At 31.9% G+C, this 21,581-nt stretch overlaps 1 protein-coding gene across 4 annotated transcripts in view; it reads left to right on the forward strand.

Annotated features, from left to right (window-relative positions):
* Positions 1 to 9,486: 9,486 nt before the first annotated feature.
* Positions 9,487 to 21,581, forward strand: part of LOC145304626 (hexosaminidase D) — an 88,682-nt gene continuing 76,587 nt past the window's right edge. For 3 of the 4 annotated variants that reach the window (XM_080146550.1, XM_080146549.1, XM_080146551.1), the window contains exons 1-4: positions 9,488 to 9,706; positions 12,682 to 12,754; positions 19,085 to 19,183; positions 20,789 to 20,852. In XM_080146550.1, the coding sequence (XP_080002676.1) occupies positions 9,661 to 9,706; positions 12,682 to 12,754; positions 19,085 to 19,183; positions 20,789 to 20,852 (282 nt within the window). In that variant the 5' untranslated portion in view covers positions 9,488 to 9,660. Of the gene's footprint in view, positions 9,707 to 12,681; positions 12,755 to 19,084; positions 19,184 to 20,788; positions 20,853 to 21,581 lie in introns of all 4 variants that reach the window. The other variant, XM_080146548.1, reaches the window with a different exon arrangement.

Genomic DNA, 21,581 nt, shown 5'->3' on the forward strand with positions numbered 1-21,581 from the left:
GTCATCCTTATTATTTTAATATTGTATATTTTTTTGCAAATTTGAAACCATGTACGGACGTGCTAATATGCGGAAGTGGATGTATACCTCTTGAGAACAAATTAAACATGGTTTCTTTAAGGGATTAAGGGACCGGAAAACTGACGATTAATGTACATTTCACTTGGCAGACGTAGGACTTTAAGTTTCACTGGTACCTAATTTTTGAATATTTCCTACTCGTTGGCTAAAAAACTTTGGGCATTTTTATTGAATTTTGGTTGGTTGTTTCAAAATTAGAAATTTCCAAATCTTTGGGAATGTATATTGATTTTTCTTCCATTGTCTTATCCCTGAAAATCACTGTATTTCACCCAATTGTATTGGTTATTTTTTTTAATAGTTTGTATTATTTGGGTGTCTTTTTGCCTACCAATCAATTTTATTTCGTTGGTAATATCCTTGTTCCTTTTTTCTAGTGATTTTACCAAACATTTGATTTTTGAGAACTAGGACGTATTTTCCTAAATGAAAACTATTGATAAAAGGTAACACAGAACTTTAATTTATTTCGCTTTATATAAATCTAAGAAGTAAGTGTTTTAATAAAAATCTTGAATTACAAAGACATTTTTAAATTTAAAATATAAACATAGTTTTCATTTCATTGTATTTTTTTAAACATATTACAGATACACTAAAAATAATGAAACAAAATTATACCTCCTGCTTATTAGAATTATTTGTTAAAAGGTTTGGACACTAAAAGTACCCAAAGTTTTATAGTTAACAAATAAGATAACCTAATTATAAAACTTTGGGTGCCAGTTTAATTTAATTCCCAATGTCCTCTCCATCTCTAATATATATATGCAAGGAAAATCTTCCTAGGTATAATTCTTTTTTTTTAATGGTGCATTTTCATTATTTTACTAAAAAAATTAAGGTTAAGCTTCATACGTTAATACAAAATAGTTCATTCTAGCTATTTTAAACAATGGAAATTTATATATTTTTTACATCAAATGATTCTTGTAGTAGTTAGGTACGATTTAGAAAGCGAAGCAGCTCTATAATTGTTACCAGAATTTTTGTAAGTCCATTTTTAAAAGAGAGAAGGGGGGGGGGCAATGTTCTGTTTATTACCCTAGTCCCAAAAGTTTTATAATAACGTTTTCTTATTCATTGGCTTTACAACTTGAACTTAAGTGAATTTTGATTGGTTGTTTCATTGGGGATGTACAATGTACATCAATTTATCTGCCATTGTCTTAATCCATTAGATCCCTGGGTATATAACTATTATGAGTTATTTTTTTGTGGCAACACCCGAGCTATGCGTTTACATGTTAGTACAAACGACCCTAATTTATCCCAAAAAAGTTTGTCTTGGGAGGGATACGACTACAGAAGAAAAACTACGTTCAATCTTATTTTAATGTTTCCATTGACAGGGATGTAGCACCTTAATAAAATCCTTTTTTCTCTAACTTTTCTACCCGTCAAAAGTAACATTTTTATTATTTTCACCTCTAAATAATGAATTAAGAATGAATCTTACTTTATAATTTAGTTTCTGCCTAAAATTGTTGGGGGGGAAGGGGTCCATAAATTAAATTATCGTTCATTGTCCTGTGCTTGAGACCCTGGTTTATGCCCCTTTCGTCAGAGAGGGGGGTCAATGAGCTGTTTTTACACTAGTCCCCAAAGTCATATAATAATGTTTTCTTATTAGTTGGAGAATTTATTGAAATTTGATTATTTGGTTCATTAAATTGAGTGTTCAAACGTTTCAAACACAAACTTTAATCTACAGAAGGGGTAATTTTGTGTATCATCATTGGGGATGTACAATGTACTTCAATTTTTTAGCCATTGTCTTATCCCTTTAGATCCCTGGCCTTTCGTACTGTAATTGTATTATAAGATTTTAAGTTTAATTAAGTAACACTTTCAACAAGGAAAATTGTGTTCAGCAGTAGCGAAAAGTCTAAATCCTTACAAAAAGTTTTATTATAAAAAATATCATTATTAGAGTAATGTCATATTGTAAATATAGTTTCTTTCATTATGGCTTTGAAACCTTTTATCGTGGTATTGTAGCCAATTTTCCACAAATAATAAAATAAAAGATATAAAATCAATACCATTGATATTATATTTTAATTTCCGCGGAAAACTGTCTATAATACGATGAAATAAATGATTATTCTAGTTGTACTGTCTATTTTGAAGTCAGCACCATTGGAACCGCTATGTCGATAACAAGTCAGCCTTGACCACTTTTCTTACAGGCCAAATAGTCGACATATAATTTGATATACAATCATATTGATGATATGCCAGCCATGACCATTTTTATCATTTACTACATATTTGAAAGAGCAATAGGGTTTCAAATATAATTTATGATGGTCGTTCGGACAAAGGCTAGTTTTAGAGTAGCTGCGCTACTCGAAACTAGAATAAATTGTTTAAAAATAAATTAGTGTATTTGGATAAAAATGCGTCAGAACAAATTATCTTACAACTCTCACACTCGCTGTGCACTTCAGGAACATAAGGGGATAAGACAATGGACTAAATTTATGTACATTCCTAATGATGATAAATAAAATCACCCCTTCTGCATAACAAAAATAGCGGGTTTCGTCGTACTTTCACAGTAGCCTTTCTCCCATTTTAGCCCCTTTTCAGCAAAGTTCTTAACCCTACGGGGCAACCATTACCATTTACCTAACCTAATATAAATAACTTATCAAATGCTTCTTTGAAAATATTCGACGTGACAAGCTACTTTGTTTTTTTCTATGATCCCAAAAGAGTACTTTCACGAAATGCATTTGTGCATAATTTAGTGAACCGCATATTTTTTGCTAGTTAATGGGTTAAACTATATTTATATGGCATATATTTGAAAGAATTTCAATTTTCTACCACGTAGTTTTGAAAATATCAAGACTTTAAAATCGTCTTTTTGTGATATATGCAATTTAAAAAGACGATTTTCAAGTCTTGATATTTTAAAAACTACGTGGTAGAAAACTTAAATTCTTTCAAATATATGCCAAATAAATATAGTTTAACCCATTAACTAGCAAAAAATATGCGGTTCACTAAATTAAGTTCAAATGCATTTCGTGAAACTACCCCTTTATTGTTTTAAAATTTGGACACTGCTATTTTGAACTAACCAACCAAGATTTGATGAAAGTACTTAAAGTTATTGAGCCAACGAGTAAGATAACTTTGAGTAACAGACCAAATCTAGAACTTTGGGTACCAATGTATTTTACAAACCCCTCTCTGATTCTTTAAAATATGATCGTTGATTTGTTGTAAAATTAATGAAAACTCAATAATTTTGAATTAACCAAAACTGCCTTTGAAATGTTTTATCTTTGCGCATGACATCATTATGGGAATCACCATTAAAATATATTAACATTAACTCGAAGTAAAGAAAATTTTTGCTTAAAAAAAATCAAATATCTATTTTTAGAATAAATTTAAATATTATTTTAGGGAAAATGTATTTCAAAATAGAATTTTTTGACAAAAAGTTTTCAAATATTTTTTACTTGTTTCACAAACTAAAAGTTTTTAGTGTAAAAAAATATTGGGATATTTGGTCTAGTTCTAGCTGGGATCTTAAGGGATAAGACAATGGACGATAAATTGATATGTTTATTAAAAACACCCCCAATGATTATAATTAAAACAAGGACGACTACATCCATAAAAGCGAAGCACTGAAACGGTAAGACAAACGGACATTAACTGTTGTTGAAAAACTTCTTGATACAGGATAATGGACATACTTATATTTTTAGGACTTGATCATAGAGTTGCTTCGCTTATAATATTGTATTTTGTTGTCCCAGGAATCAATATACCAAAAATCAGATAATCGGATAATTAGATCACATAAAAATTTGTTGTTAACAAAGTAGAAAAATCAACATGTTTAAAATGGACGTACGGTTATTCTGGTAATTATTATAGAGTTGCTACGCTTTCTAAATGGTACCTAACTACTAGAGGAATCACCATGCAAAGTTTGAAATCGATAGGACAATTCTAACATGCCTAAATTAACGAAAAAATCTATCTGTCTCGGACGGACGGACCGACCCTAATTATAGAAAAGCTTCGCTTTTAAAAACAACTAATGTTGATTAAAATATTGGTAATAATGTTTGGACACTACGTGTTTGGAATCAAACAATCAAAATTCAAAACTTCTTTTTAAAAAATAAAAATTTCTACCCCACCCAAGAGGCAAAGAAAAAAGCCTAAAAAATTACTATATTTTTATTTTTTTTATATACATTTATCTTAATGAATATTAAATTAGCCTAAATTATCAAGAAAATTAGGAAAATTGGCCCAAATATTGACGTATATACTCAGGGAGGGAGAAGACATTGGACTGTAAATTAAATTGGTACCCAAAGTTTTTGAAACACGTTTCTCAACACGTTGATACAAATAGTTGATTTTGATTTGTTGGTTTAATCTAATGCCCAATTTTCTCAAACAATAATACAATCAACGGAAGAGGAAATTTTGTTTATTATCATTGGAGATATATATATAAATTAATTGCCCATTTTCATATTCCTTGAAAAAATACACTGCTTTAGACATAATCATAGTCTAGTATTGTTAACAAAAAGTTCAATACGTTATTAAGTATAAAAACTAGGAGGAAATGACTGTAAATAACATTGGAACTGCCCAGAGTTTTTAACTTCATTTATCTTATTCGTTGGCTTAAAAACTGTTAATACCTACGCAATTAATAAATTAAAAAATACTAAAGTAATTAATTTTGATTTTAAGAACTTATCAACCAATAATTTTATCACAGAAGGGGTAATTTTGTTTATCTTTCTTAAGATGTATACCAAATTATCGTCCATTGTCTTATATCTTAAGGTCACTTAAAAACTAGCATTTTTAACAACTTGATAGTTATTTCTCGCATCGTATTATAAACGGCTTTCCGCGGATATAGAATGTACAATTATAAGATTAAAACCAGTTTTTTAGCCCGTGCCTTATGATTGTACATTTTTATATATTCGTAGAAAGCTGGATATAATACGATGCTAGACATAGTTTTTTCGTATGGATGAGAACCGGTTCCTATCCACCGGATTCGAATGAATACGAGAAAACTAATTATAGCACATTTTATTCTTGTTTTATTTTTTTTTTGGAAGTGTGTTTAAAGACCAAAAAACCAATCTATATAAAAAGCTTTCTTTATTTATTATTATGGGTAGAGGGATAAACTATGAAGAAAATTAATATAAAACATTTTTATATTTAGGAAAGATGTAACATAATAACTTTTAGGGTTTAAGTGTGCTTTTCTCCAAAGTGTATATTGAGCATTAAACCCCCTATTTCCCTTATTTTTGAATGTAAAGGGTAAGGGGTAGTGCTTTTTTTCGCCTACACCTAGCCTCTGTGGGTGGAAAATATCTGCGGTGCCCTACCCTGCAGGGCATCCCAGTAATCAATTTAACCTCACCTTACCTTACATAGAGAAATAAACAAACAAACAAAAATATCCCCCCACTTATTTGTGTGTGTGTGGGGGGTTGGGGGGGGGGGGGGGGAGGATTCTGTGCTCGAATATGCACTGACAAAACGATGAATATATCGTCCATTTCCCTATCCCCACATCCGTAGAAATTATTGAGTATATAATATTAATATTTAATGTGTACACAAAGCACTTTATTTTTACTAGCGATGCCTTTCAATAATTAGGGTTGGTCCATACGTCCTTCTCTCCGTGCGTGTGTAAATGATAGCTCTCCTTTTATGCATGTTACAAATGCCCTATCGATTTTAAACTTGGCATGATAATTCCTGATACTTCAATACAATTTTCATTTTTCAATAAATGAAGTATTCCTATAATCAAGTCCTCAAACAGCATCTAGTAACACTAGTTTAAAATCAACTAATGAAAATACACAAAAATTACCCAACGATTTTGAGCCATCAACGTGGTTACAAAACTTTGGGTACACGTGTAATTTACAGTCTAATGGATAATCCATGACTTATCATATGGACTTTGTCATCCTAGTTTTTCTTTATGAACTTTTTGCCAATGTTGACAAAGTCAAAATTAGTGACCAATATTTTAGTTGTTCGGATTAGAAACTTTTTAAAATTTGGGCGATTTCCTTCAAAGTGCCTTGCGGAGCACAGAATACCCTAAAACCCCATTTTTAAAAAAATTTAAAGAAATGGGATGTGTTTATTTCTTTATACTAGGTTATGATAGGTTATATTGAATACTTGGTAGCCCCATAGGGTTAGGGCACCACTGATTAATACATCGTAGGATAAAGGACCCCAAAAATGTAGGGTATCGGAAACCCAACCCCCTGTTTTCAATTTAGATAAAAAAAATAAGGGTGGGCTATCAGTGTTCGACAGAGACTTTGGTGGAAAGCACCAAAACTTACATGTAACCACATTATAACAGGGACTGGGTAATGGAAAGTGAACACAATTGTGTCTAATCATCTCAGTAGTATCATAATTATTTAATATAATGCTTTAATCACCTTAAAATTGGTGTCATAATAGCCTGGAAGGCAGGTGAAATAGGTCCGTAAATTATTCTGGTAATCAATGTAATATGATTATGAAATAAAAATTATTATTTATCTATAGAAACTCTACCACACAAATTTGTCATCCATTGTCTTATCCCTTAAGATCTCTGTAATGTCAGAGATAGAGGAGGTATTGAGTGGTTTATTACACTAGACCCAAAAGTTTAATAGTATTTTTATCCGTTGGCTTAATAACTTTATTGATTGGTTAGTTTATTAAGTTGAGTTTTTTAACCACTACCTGTAATCTACAGAAGGGGTATCATGGTTGGGATGTCCTCAATTTATCGCCCATTGTCTTATCCCTTAAAATCCCTGTTATGCCCTTAAAAGTTTAGATGACAACTTCATAAAAAGCGAAGCATCTGGAAGGGAGGGGACATTGGACTGTAAATTACACTGTTTTTTAAATGTGAACTTTTAAATAATCTACACAAAAAAGTTCAGTCATTTATCTTAAATATCAGCCAAATAAATCACATTTCACCTATACAAATAAATTGTCTATCTACCGACTGCAACATATCAGATTTTACAGATTTGATCTATGTCAAAGAAAAATCCCTTATGGCCATACAAACACAAGAATAGACGGAAGGACGATCAGTAAATTAGTGTAGCTTCGCTACTTATAAGTTTTGAAAGGCTTTTCCTTAATCATATTTAGTAAAATATTTACAACTAATTTAAAGCTAGGAACACAGGGATAAAAACAAATAAAGATAAATTAATATCTCACTTAATTATGAGAAAGGATATCTAAATTGAGGCTAGAATTGTAGTTTTTAAATCTAGCAAAATGGTTTCTCTAACAATATGGTATAATTTATCTGAATTAGTGCTGATATTTCTAAAAAATCAAATCTCTATGTATCTATGGATCTAAAGGAATAAGACAATGGTCAATAAATTATGTACATTCCCAATGATGATACACATAAATACCCCCTTCTGTAGCGTAAAATTAGTGGTTGAAACGTTTGAACACTCAAGTTAATAAAAAAATCAATCAATTAATTCACTATAGTCCCCAAAGTTGTTAAGCCGAAGAATAAGAAACGTTATTATAAAAAAACAGGCCTTTGTCCCCTCTTTCTCTGATATAGGTATATCAATGTTTGGGTATTGTTCCTTTCGTGGCATCGCACCTTAAGGGGCAATTCTTCGTATTTTTCACAGTAGGTTTTCTCCTATTTCTAGCTCCTGCAGGGGGCTCTAACCCTGCGGGGCTAATTACCTAACCCTGTGGGGCAATCACCTAACCCAATATAACCTAAAATAACCTATAAAAAGCCATTTTAAAAATACGAAGAATCGCACCTTAAGGGGCGTTGCCACGAAAGGGACTATTCCCAATGTTTTTGTGGGCAATTATATATTTGGCGTCAAATGTATAAATATATTTGGAATTATTTGTATAAAATTGGTCAATTAACTTTAATACCAGCCATTGATACAAATTAATATGTGTTTTATTTATATTCTTTATTGTCCGTAGTTTAGTATTTAATACTTGTATTTGCTTTAACATAGGAAGGGAAGGGACAATTGGCTATAATTTATACTGGTACCCTAAGAATTACAAACACGTTTTATCATTTGTTGGGTTAAAAATCTCTGCATCAAATCCTTATTGGTTAGCTCAAACTAACAATGTTATCAACTACTAATTTAATCTACAGAAGAGGTATGATTTATCGGTTTAATGGTTAGCGAGATCCTTCGCTAGAGACAGACAGGCACTCAGACGGACATACCAAACCGAACTATTGTAATAGTTTCAAAACAATCCAGCAAACATATCCTTAAATCCCTGTCAATATTATGGCACAACAAAAGTTAATAAAACAATTTTGGCATATAAGATGATCAAAATTTAGGCATATATAAAGGATCAACCTTGCAAGAAAAGATAAACTGAAAGTTATAAAATCTTTGCTGTTTATTTTTTGTTAAAACAAGGAGTAGGTACAACATTCAAATTTAGAGAAACATGGATGAAGCGAGTCAAATAGCAAATGATTCAGTGGTCGTAAAAAAATTAATAGAGAGAAAGGTATGATAAAAAATAGAAAATCACAAAACTATTATGAATAATGAAATATGATGTAGCATTAACGACAACCAAGTAAGATGTATATTGTATACCAGATGTTCTTTAGAAAATAGAAATAAGGGGGGGGGGGGTGATTACCTATGAAATAATTGTTCAAACTCAACTAAGGGGGGGGGGGGGGACTTAATACAACCAAATCGTAATCAATGATTAAATGGCACTTAGAATTCGAATTTTGATCAGAAATTTTGCATGAATAATCCTTGGTAGGTCTATTTTCCCTAAATCGAACAAAAAGTTGGAAAAGTAACGGCTAACTTAAGAGCAAATTAGTCACGAAACCTATCTCCACATAATACTTTTTGTCGCTCAAAAACCTTATCAAACGGTTCTAGCCGGTAGCTGTTGGTACTAGAAATTTTAAAAAAAATGGTTATTGCTATCATTTAACATGAATTAAACCAAAAATGTGTTTTAAAAAGTTGATTCCTACGTAATTGATGATGAATTTGCACTAAACGGCTAAACGGCTAAGCCGCCAGCTGTTTCTTTTTCAACTTTTTGTTTGATTTAGGAAAAATAGACCTACCAAGGATTACTCATGAAAAATTTTAGATCAAAATTCGAATTCTAAGTGCCGTTTAATCATTGATTACGAGATGGTTGCATTACCCCCCCCCCCCCCCCTCCTTATATAGAATATATACTAGTAAGATTATAGTCAAAATTAAATAAAATAATAAAAAAACGTATTAATTTTCTCAATAAAAAGTGTCAGAAAATCGCCTAATTTATATGTAAAAATCTGCCAAAACTAAATTAATTGCTAATATTTTTCAGAAATAATGTGTGAAAATGTGAAACCATCAGTTTTATGATTGGTTAATGAGCGAAAAAAATCAGAAATATTCAAAATAAACTTGTTTTTGAAGCAATGAACGAGTGAAAAAAATTAAAGAAAAAAAATCAGCCGACATAATGATCTCTATGCTAAAGTTAATCCGAAGGAGGGTTACTTTTTGGAGTAAGTTTTTTTTTCATTTTTCAAATGCTTATATAAAAGTAACAGGATGTCTATCTGTCTGTCTTCTTGTCTGTCTGTAAAGTTCCCCTTTACAGTAAAGCTTCTTATCATTGGTCATTTGTATTGTATGACGAGATTTTTATTAGACACTATACGCTGTTTCAATTTTGTGTCAGGTAGGGATAGGGTTTTTTTGGGTACTGGGTAGCAGCCCCACAGGGTCATGCCTCCCTCGGAGGTGTTGGGCATAAGAAAATAATTGTCAAACTTTCCGTTCCAGGACAAAAGCAGGAATACCAAACGTCGGAGTGTTAAAATATCAATTTAATCAAGTATTTCTGTACACTGTACAGGTTAGGTTAGGTTAAGATATGAATATACAAATAAGCCCCAGGGGTTGGGCATTTTAAAACCCACAAGATAGTTAAAAATAAGTTAGGTTAGGTTAAGTTTCAACTCCGACGTTTGTCCACTCCGACGTTTGGAACTCGTGCGTTTGTCCTAGGACCAAATTTTCAATTTGTTTCAATATAATGAGTGAAGGGGGGGGGGGGGCTGGTTCGATTTATTTTAGCTTGTTATTGCCGCGTTTTTATAACAAAATTGACGTAGTTAAGTATCACATAGAAGCTAAAAAATATTTTTAAATCTGTAAACTTTCTAAAAACAAAATAGCTTAATGATTTTTTCTGTTATTAAGAACGCCAGGTATTGCATAAATAATCGTTTTCCACCAGGGATAAAGGGATAGGACAATGGATGATAAATTAATCTTTCATCCATTGGATATAATCATGATAAACAACATTAACTATACTTAAATTAATTAAAAAGTGGACAATACTAGCTAAAATTTATTTTTTAAAATTCAATAAAAATACCTAAATTTTTGAGGCTTCGAATAAGATAACGTGTTTGTAAAACTTTGGGTACTAGAGTAATTTATATTCCAATATCCTATCCCTGATGGGAGGTCGTTAATATTACAAGATTTATAGTTTCTAAGGGGATTTTACAAACTTTATCCCTCTTACTATAAAATATGTTTATATATTTTGAAACTAATTCTATAGTAGTTTGAAAAAAATTAAAAAAATTTCGGGGGGTATTTTTTTAAATTTTTTGTTATAAACTTTCCTTAGACCTATAATAAGCTTCACTTTATTATTGAGATCCTAAGCTACAGACATACAACATTGAACAGACGGATAGCCAGAAACACATCCTTTTAAAAATATTCCAAAATATCCTAAATTTTTAAAATCTGCTATTCTGACCGTCTTTTTTCCCACTGTGTTGACCACACTAGCTAGCCCAGTTTTGCTGACGACTGCTTAACGGTTGATTTCTTCAGTCAAGCATGAGACCCTATCAGGAATGGGGGGATGGGTTGTTTTCCTCAGTCAAGCGTGAGATCTTTTTAAGGGTTATATGGATTAGGTACTATAGCTATATGATGATTCCTGTAACAGTTAGGCACAATTTGGAAAGCTTACCAGCTCTATACAAATGAACAAAAATTAAATATGAATAGTTTGAATTCCAACAACCTTCCCATATATTCCTGAATATGAGCTGGCCCAATATTGATTATCCCCTGTAGCGTAATAAATCTTTTCAAGTATATTCAAATATACTTAGTTTTGCCATTTTCGGTGGTTTCCCTCAAAGTGTCTAGTCGAGCACTGTAACCCCCACTTCTTATTTTGGAAAAAATGAAATAAGTTCGTAGGGGGGGGGGGGGAGAGTAGGTTATCTATAAACTAAACCACTGCGAGGGTCTCTAGTCCTAACTCTGCATGGCTACCAAATTGAAATATAACCTAACCTAACCTAAAATAAATTGTAATTAAACGAAAAATACCCATTCCTGCCCCCCCCCCCCTTTATTTTTAAAAAGGATGGAAGGGAGGGGGCGGGGGTTAGTGATTAATTGGCACTTTCAGGGAAACAGCGTATTTTTTGAAGATTTTGGGGAATATCGCACAATTTCATGGTTAGTTAGGTTGATCTTGATTTATTGGTCGGTAATGCACTTTTTGCTTGACCCAGTAGAGTCTTGGAGGGATGGGACATTGGACTCTGAATTATGCTGGTATCCACAGTTTTATAACCAGAAATTTATATTCGTTGGCTTACATGAAAAATAAGGTTGAAAATAGAATATATTTAAAATGATTGAAAAAACTATAAATATAAGTTATAAATATTAAAAGCTGCTTTGTATTCATTTTTGCAATAATATACATATAATCAATAAAATACTTTACTTTTTCAAGGGCGTCTAAATAAATTTAGTATGGGGGGAAATCAACCCCCTATAAAAGTTGACATACTTATAAAGGGGGGGGGGGGGCTTTTGATTTATTTGGGAGGTTAGGGATGGGTAAATTGGAAAAAAAATTATACCTCTTGGCCCTAGAATCATTTACCCATCCTGAATTTTTTTACATGTTGGTTTGACACAACTCCTAAAATTTCCAAGTGGATGTAAATCCCCTAAACTAATTACCCCCCCCCCCCTTTAATTCTATTTCGTATATGCAATTGATTTAACAACTGTTATATACAATTTATTTTAACAAATATTTATTTAATGATCATATTTTACTTTTGTTACTTAACAACTAAAATACTTTACTTTTTCATCTATCTAATCTATCTCCACTATCTAATATGTTTATATATTTTTACTGCCTACCTTATTTATCTAGGTATCCTAACTATCTATCTATCTATCTAGGTGTCCTAACTAACTATCTATCTATCTAGGTGTCCTAACTAACTATCTATCTATCTAGGTGTCCTAACTAACTATCTATCTATCTAGATGTCCTAACTAACTATCTATCTATCTAGGTATGCTAACTAACTATCTATCTATCTAGGTGTCCTAACTAACTATCTATCTATCTAGGTATGCTAACTAACTATCTATCTATCTAGGTGTCCTAACTAACTATCTATCTATCTAGGTATCCTGGGACTGGTATTTGTATGTCTGATATTTACATATTCTCACCAAAACTCCAAAGTTCAAGACTCAAGGTAATAACATATGTTTCCAATACGGCTTTCAAACCGATCAATATCCGATGGATTACAACGGGTTCAAAGCTATACTGAAAAATCATGTAGTGTATCGTATTATAGACAATTTGTACAGAATATATTTGCTAATGTTTACAATGTACATTATAGAAACACAGCAAATGAAAGGAGGGTTTAGAATTACAGATTTCTAATTGCTGCCATTAAAAGCTTTAGCAGGAAAATATTTCTTTTCCAATTTTTCTCAGGGATCTAAAGGGATAAGACAATGAGCTATAATTGATATAAAGCCCCAATTATGATAAACAAATTAACCCTTCGATTGATAAAATCTTTATTTGAAATGATTGGACACCACTAGTTTGGAACCAACCAATCAATTTTTAATAGCAGTACCCAATGTTTCAGAGCTAGCAACTAAGGTAAACTTTGGGTACCAGCGTAATTTTCAGACCAATGTCCCCTCCCTCCAACCCAGAGTTTATCTGCATTATTGACAATTTGCATGTTATATCCTTATTTTCAAGGTACAGGATGTTTATCTGTCTGTCTGTAAAAAAGAATCTCGCTAACCGCTGAATCGATTAAGTGTTTCTCTGTATTGAATAATCTACTAGGTCTAGTAAAGATTTATTTATAACTATTTAAGGGAGGATATCTCCACCCTTTTAAAGAGTAATAGGACATAAAAAAAATAACCCCCTACACCAAAAAATATTTTATTAGGTATTGTTCAGACTAAAATTGTAAATTGAGGTATTTTGGAATTTGTGTATTTTAGACTTTATCAAAGAGTTTAATTCAAATTTTGAAACTACGAAATATAACTTTTGAACTGTTCAGTCCAATTTTCAAAGTGCAAATGCCAAACCTCAGTTCTAGAGTCCCCATTTTTAGAGAATCAGTGTTTTGATCATTTTGGAATTGTTCTATCGAGGTCAAACTTTGCATGATAATTCCTATAATAGTTGGTTTCGATTTTAAAACCGTAGGAACTTTCACTACAAAAAAAATTATCCTGTTTATCTGATCTGTTAATGCTCATTTGTCTAATCATATGATTTTAGAGCTTCACTGTTCTAAATGCCGTCATCCTTGTTGATAGTAATATATCGACACACACAGTTAATGTATTAAATTTCAGTTTGACAGGAAAAAACAATGTCGCCTCTCCATCAATATATTTAACATGGATGTATGAATAGGGAAATAGCAAAAAAAAATAATTGCACAAGTCCCCAAAGTTTTATAATAAAGTTTTCTTATTCGTTCGTTTAACAACTTTGGGGACTCGTTGGTTTACTAGGTTGAGTGTTTAAACGTTTCAACCCATAATTTTACGGTACAGAATTGGTAATTTTGTATGACATCATTAGGGATGTACATCGATTTATCGGTCATTGTCTAATCCCTTTAGATCCCATAGGTCTAACGACATGTTTCCAATAATTTTGTTTATTTTTTGGAATGTACATTAATTTATACTCCATTGTCTTATCCCTTGAGATGTGTGATAGTATGATAAAGTGTAGAGTTGGGACACAACATAATATTAATATTTTAAAGTGTTTACGCGAGTCAGGGATCGTCAGCCGCGCATATGTTATAAAAAAACCAGGGCTTTTAAGGGATATGCCAATGATAATAAAGTTATGCACCCCGGGGGTAAAATTTGCTTGGGGGGGTAATTACCCCCCCTGAAATCTGTTGGCAGGGGTAAATTTAGTTTAACCCCCCAAAATTAGCCCCCGGGGTAAAATTTTTGGGGGGGGTAATTTAAATTTTATTAAATATATAGTATTAAAAATGCGCGCGAAGCGCGCAAAATTTTTTTTTATTAGAGATTTTTTATTTTTGGGGGGGGTATTTACCCCCCCAAAATTGTTTGGGGGGGGGTAATAATGAAAAAAAATCGTTTGGGGGGGGGGGTAATCGCCCCATTACCCCCCCCCCCTTGGACGCCTATGGTTTGAGCCACGAAGATAATGAGGTTATAAAACTTTTGGTGCCAGTTTAATTTACAGTCCAATGTCCCCTTCCTCCCTTAACTGAACTGTTTAATTTTTGCGGATTTTGTACAGCTTATAAGCGGCTGATGAGCCTTAGCAACGCCTGTTTACCTTTTAACTTAACAAAACAAGTAGATCAATAATAATATATAAAAAAGTATACACATTCCTATTTTTTTTAGCGTTAAACTTTTATTATTCGTTTAACAAATTAATTTTATGTTTGAATGTTAGACCGTCAGTCTTTTGCAAAAGTGCCTATCAAGAACTTATATCCCCTTTATTTTGAGGTAAATTGAAATTCATATGCCTAATCCAGCGAAGACCACTCAGTACCCAATAAAACCTAACCTTACCAACCTAAGAAAATAAATAAACAACTAAAAAAATAGCCTCCCCCTCTTATTTTTACCTTTTTTCAAAATTATTTTTGGGTGGTTTCTGTGGTTCTATGCTCCTTGCAACAAAGTTTTTATTCTTGTCAGAGTTTATTAGCAAACATACACCAACATTTTAATTAAGAAACTGCAGTTGTGTGCAGTAAAAGGATCATAACATCCATAAGTAGCAAAGCACAAAAAATCAGACAAATAGACAAATGGCTAAATTATAGGTATTATAGAGAGAAAATGTATGTTGGTCATCTAAAAATAAAAAGAATTGAAGATTTAAGATTGATAGAGAAACAAAAAAGCGAATGCTTTATATGTCTTTTGTAGCATGACCGACGGACCGACAGACAAAGTAAGTTGTGTACTGGATGCTCTTTGGACATGGGTATCTTCACAAAAAAATTTACAGTCATTAAATAGCAATTGAAAAATTCACATTTCCCCTTCAGCGTTACAGACCGACAAAATTAATTATAGAGTAGCATCGCTACTAAAAAAAAGCTGCAATTCCCAAAGCAATACGGTTTTATGGGTTGTGGGGGGTAAATAATTTAATTAAGAGGTTGGAGGGGTTCTTTACAATTTATACCCATAACAACTTCTACTCTGCGGATAAAGAAATCAGGGATATAGCCATAGGAATCAATTATTTAAAAATAACTGTGTAATAGTTTAGGGAAAGACTAGCAGCTACGCCTCTGAAGGCCTCTAGTGGCATTAAAATTTTTTTAATTTTTATTTTAAATATCTAATTTGAGAAATAATTTGTCTATGTTAAATCAGCTGTTAAATTCATGTCTCTACGCAGCGCCACTACGCTAGCGACACTATGCGGCGGGAATATTTAAACTTTTTTTCGATTTTATTGTGATTTCTCTTGGGAGGGTGGTGGTACCCTCCCCCAAAATAGTTATAAACCTTCCCGGGACCTATGAAAAGCTACCCTATTAAGGAGAACCCGATCGGTTCAGCGGTTAGCAAGATCCTTCGGTACAAACACACAGACACACAAACACAGAGACATCCTGTTACTTTAGTATAAAGATAAACCATGTATCTTACAGCCCTTACTTTATCCTTACTTTTACTACCAAGCTACACAAGGAAGTATGTTACAGAATTGGGAGAGGGTGCATTGGGTGTATGTCTGCAGCCATAGTTTCTTTGTGTTTGGAGCTATGTATTAATGGAGTAGGACAAGACACTTTTTGTGCTAGCCATCATGACCAGCTCAAACTCCAACCGCTGGCTCAAGGGAGCTACTCTTTATTACCTAACCCTCACGGTGTATGGCAGGTGTCCCAAATTAAGCCGCCACCGTAATGAATGACGCTTTCTTGAGAGGAGCTTAGGGTAAGGGTTGCACTGATCTTATATACGTTACTATTAAGTATACAAACCACCCAATTATCTCCCTTCTTACACAACCAAGGGTAAATTGTGTGAAAGTATTGCGACTGAGAAATACTACAAACAAAAAAACATTCTTACATGGAGCAATAAGTAGATTCGCAATAACATTACTGGAGGATTTGTTTTCAATATTGACATTAAAAATCATTGAATTACATTAAAAAAAAACAATGAAACAAACATTAATTCGAAGATTTTTTTCCCCTTCTTAAAACATTGAAAACCAAAACGTTCTAGTCTGTTAAAAAATTACCACTTTTTTACCATTCTTGTTCCCTATATTCCTTACCCGAAATGCAGCAAAAAAAGCTGTAATGTTGCAGTAAATACTGAAGAGTATTACTAATCATTAAATATTTATTCATTACTTTCATTAGTGCCGGCATCAATATTCAATATCTACTCTGCTCAGGGGCAGCAAGGAATAAGACAATGTCCGATAAATTGATGTACATCCCCAATGATGATACACAAAATTACCATTTCTGTAGATTGAAATTAGTAGTTGAAACATTTTAAAATCAACTTTGTGTCTCAAAAAATCTATATTCATTAATGTCTTTATAGTTGATAGGCCAACGAATAAGAAAGCGTTACAATAAAACTTTGGGAACTAGTGTAATAAACAGCCCATTGTCCCCTCTCTCTCTGATCTACTATACTCAGGGGTAGCAAGGGATTAGACATTGGATGAATGTTGGTGTACTTCCCCAATAATAATAGACAAATTAACTCCTTCTATGGTTAATAATTAGTAGTAGAAAGTTTTTACCCACAAATCTAGAATTAATAGGTGCCCAAAGTATTTTAGGTCTGTTTATTAAACTTTGGACACCATACAGTAATTTGTTCATTTTAATTATTGGTAAAATACACTGTTAGTCTGATGCAATTAAATAAGTAATAAGTTCCTAAAGTTTATAGCGAATTAGGGAGCCATTATACAGTTCCTTCCTCTCTTACTGTGCTATAGTGTATTCAAACAAGACTGCATAAAGCAATATTCTTAAATAAATAAAAGTAAATAGAAAGTAATTATAATAAAAGCGTTCATATCAACTTTTGTTTCTGTAGAAATATGCATTAAGTATACCTTGGTTAAGATTTATTTAAAGTCCTTATTTTTTGGAAGCTTTTATTAAATCTTGATCAGTTGGTTAAAACTTGCATTTTTAAAACTTTTCATCCTAAACTTTAGTTTACAGAATTTTGTTCAGCATCATTGGGGAAATCAATTCATTTTTCATTGTCTTATCCCCTAAGATCCGTGAGGTTAAAAATAATTCTGGTAACCAGATTTGTGCAAAGACTTGTCATTGAATAGATACTTCACAAGCAATGGGCTTTAACTAGTTCTTATTCAGGTTATGCTGTGATGATTCAATTTGCTGTTCCTTGCTTAAATGGATGTTGTCATCCTTGTTCTTTTTCTACATTTTTATAAATTTTCAGCCAGGGATCTAAAGGGATAAGACAATGGATGATAAACTAAGGCACATCCCCAATAATGATGCGTAAAATTCCCTCTTTCTTAGATCACATTTATTGGTTGAAACGTTTGAACACTCAACTTAATGAATAAACCAACCCATCAAAATTCAAAAGTCCCCAAAGTTGTAAAGCCAACGATTAAGAAAATGTTATTGTAAAACTTTTGGGACTAGTGTAATAAACAGCCCATAATCCAATTCCTTCCTGTTCAAAATTGGAAATATTTATAAATGGTTCTGTATTAATTTATTTATGATAAACAAGGTAAAATATATGAAAATACCTGCATAAACGTGCGGCCAGAGGGTGTCAAATATTGAAATTTGAAAATATTTACCTACCACTTTAATACCTTGCAGGAACGAATTTAATGTATCCATTACTGTACCACTTAAAACCTAGTATAAAATTACACTGGTACCCAAAGTTTTATAACCACGTTATCTTATTCGTTGGCTCTAAAACTTTAGGTATTTTTTTATTGAATTTTGATTCGTTGGTTCCAAACTTATTTAAAAAAATACTAATTAGGTGAGTTTTTGTTTATTATTATGGAGGATGTATATCAATTTATCGTCCATTGTCTTATCCCTTAAGAATTATGACAAAAAGTAAACAGTTGACGTATTTAGAGTATCACGTTGACTTTTATATTAGACTATTCTATTTTTATACAAATATATTGATTTGTTTGCATAAACAAATAATTTTATATTCATAAATTTTTTATAACTTGTTTCATTGCATTCTATAATATAAAGTAGTAATTTTTTTGTCTGCGTGTTAAGACCTTGTTAATTTGAACGATTATTATTTCTCCATATCATTGAACTGATATATTGGTCCTAAAGAGCGAAAGAGTTAAGGAAAATAGCTATTCACCATTACAAGACAGTTAGTAAGCTTCCCAGAAAAGAAAGTTTAGACCAATTTATTTGCAGTTTAGGATACACAATCAAGGTCTTAGAAATAAATATGTTAATCCGAAAAATATATTTTTTAATAGTTAATCTTTTTTTCAGTTCGAGTGAGGACAGAGTGGTGCGAAAAAGACTTCAAACAATTGATAGCAATGTTATAGAACCTGTTCAGTTCATTCCTGGCGTTCCAGGACATAACAGGTTAGCAGATAGTTGGATGGATAGACAGAGAGCCGGACAGATAGACACCCATTAAGAAATACAGACAGTGAGAAGGACTTCATAAAATTGATAACAATGTTATAGAACCTGTTCAGTTCATTCCTGGCGTTCCAGGACATAACAGGTTAGCAGATAGATAGTTAGATAGATAGACAAATAGTCAGACATATAGACACCCATTAAGACAGACAGACAGTGAAAAAGACTTCATTCAATTAGTAATGTTATAGAACCTACACAGTTCCTTCCTGGCGTTCCAGGACATAACAGGTAGGCAGATAGATAGTTGGTTAGATAGGCAGATAGCCAGACATATAGACACCCATTAAGACAGACGGACAGTGAGAAAGACTTCACACAATTGATAGTAATGTTATAGAACCTGTACAGTTCATTCCTGGCGTTGCAGGACATAACAAGTAAGTAGATAAATAGATAGGTAAAATAATATATAGGAAGTTATATAGATAGTTATATGATGAGATAGATAGATATTTATGTAAAATATAGGCGGATAAATAGATAGTTATGTAGCTATTTAGATAGATAGTTGGAGATATATTAGGATACACTTTCAACAGTTATAAATCTATCTCAACCATTTAAATTAGTAACTACTGCTGTTTCATAACGAAATATATTTCAAAGAAAAAATCTTTATTATCAATCGCATCTGTAAAAGAAAGCAACAACATGTATGAAAAAAGCATTAAGAATTATGCAAAAATATTCAAATTGTGAAAATATATCATAAAAATTAAATCACAGCTATAGTGTAAATCATACACTATCAAAACCAAATGAAAAATAATGAAAGGCGGATAATCTATTGAGATAGATTAATAGTTAGATAGCTGCATAGTGTATAGTCACTTGTCAGTTATTTAGATAGATAGTTAGATTTTTAGATATATAGATAGTTAATAGATTGTTAAATAGGAAAAAGGAAAGATTCTAAAATATGAAAGAAGCCAAATATACTTATTTTCATTCATTAGTAGAATGACACTTGAGACTTACATCAAACGTTTTGCTAATGTTAAACTGTATTTAATTATAACAAAGGAGGACCATTCATTAATTGTACAAAAGAAATATTATCATTATAGAGTATGAAAAACGTTTTTTGAAAAGAAATCTTCCAAAAAGTTTTAAAAAAGGATGACGTATATCATATTGTTTAAAGTAGTAAGAATTTTTTATCTTAAGCATAAGATCTTAATAAATACATAAACGGTTAGGTTCTTCTATTTTGGAAAGCTTCATATAGGGCCTGAGATGGTTTCAGGCTATTTTATTTCAAGATTTCAGTCTATAGATGGTTATAAGCTCTTTTCCATCCCCTTTCTTCCCCTTCGAATACAGAGCCCCTAGATGCTAGGTTGAGTTTTTTTTGTGTCCCTTAAGACCTCTATAAACAGTAAAGCGATTGAGTTCTTCATTTATGATATCTTCATTTAGTTTCTAGAATGGATTTAGGCTATTTTTTAAAAAAAAATAATACTTTTTTAAGACTCCTAACTCATAATCATAAATTCATATATTTCGAAGGCTTCCTAAAAAAATATAAACATTTTTGTTCAGAGTTTCTGGCAAAGAAGCTGCAAATCACGATGGTGCCTACGCTTTTAGAAATAAAATTTTTCAGGTAAAACAAAACACTGTAGGTTATTTTTTAGCGTCTTTTCCTTGAAGTTGTGTGTAACAATTTATAATGCGCTTCTTAAGTTAAACTGTTCCTAATTATGGCCATTTTATATATATTTACAAATACATTTGGTCATAATTAAGAATAGCTTGACTTAATAAGCGCAGTTAACTAAACGGTTTCACACAACTTTACGAAAAATACGCTAAAGAAAATGATCCCCTTTTTCAAAAATGGTTGTGTTGATATGGATCCCGAATAAAAACAATTGCAAGCACAGAACTTCCTCTCTCCTTCTCTTTGATAACTATTGAAGATAATGGGTATGCTAAAACCCTATTGGGGAACCTAACCTATTCTACAGAAAATCAATAACACACGACCCCCTCCCCCCATCAGAAGGAGATAAGGGAGATAAGGGGAGTTCTGCTCGCATTGGTACTTTGAGGAAAACTGCCAGCAATTTTATCTTACGTTCCATTAAATAATATTCATTAATGAGCCATTTTAGAAATGCTTTAGAAATATTTTTATCGGTAAAAATATTGGAGGCAAAGTAGTTTTTTGGATGCCATATGTCTGTAACTAATTGCTTTTTATTTTTACTTGTTTTTGTTTTATTATTTACTTTTTTATACATTAATTTATCCTTAAAACTTTCTTTTTTTAAAAAAAAACTAAAAATAACAACTTTTAGTACTATTAAAAACATCATATCCTATCCTAAGA

The sequence above is a fragment of the Acartia tonsa genome, chromosome 13 (genome assembly GCF_053477335.1).
Source record: "Acartia tonsa isolate MP-2025a chromosome 13, ASM5347733v1, whole genome shotgun sequence".
In the NCBI taxonomy this organism is placed as follows: domain Eukaryota; kingdom Metazoa; phylum Arthropoda; class Copepoda; order Calanoida; family Acartiidae; genus Acartia; species Acartia tonsa.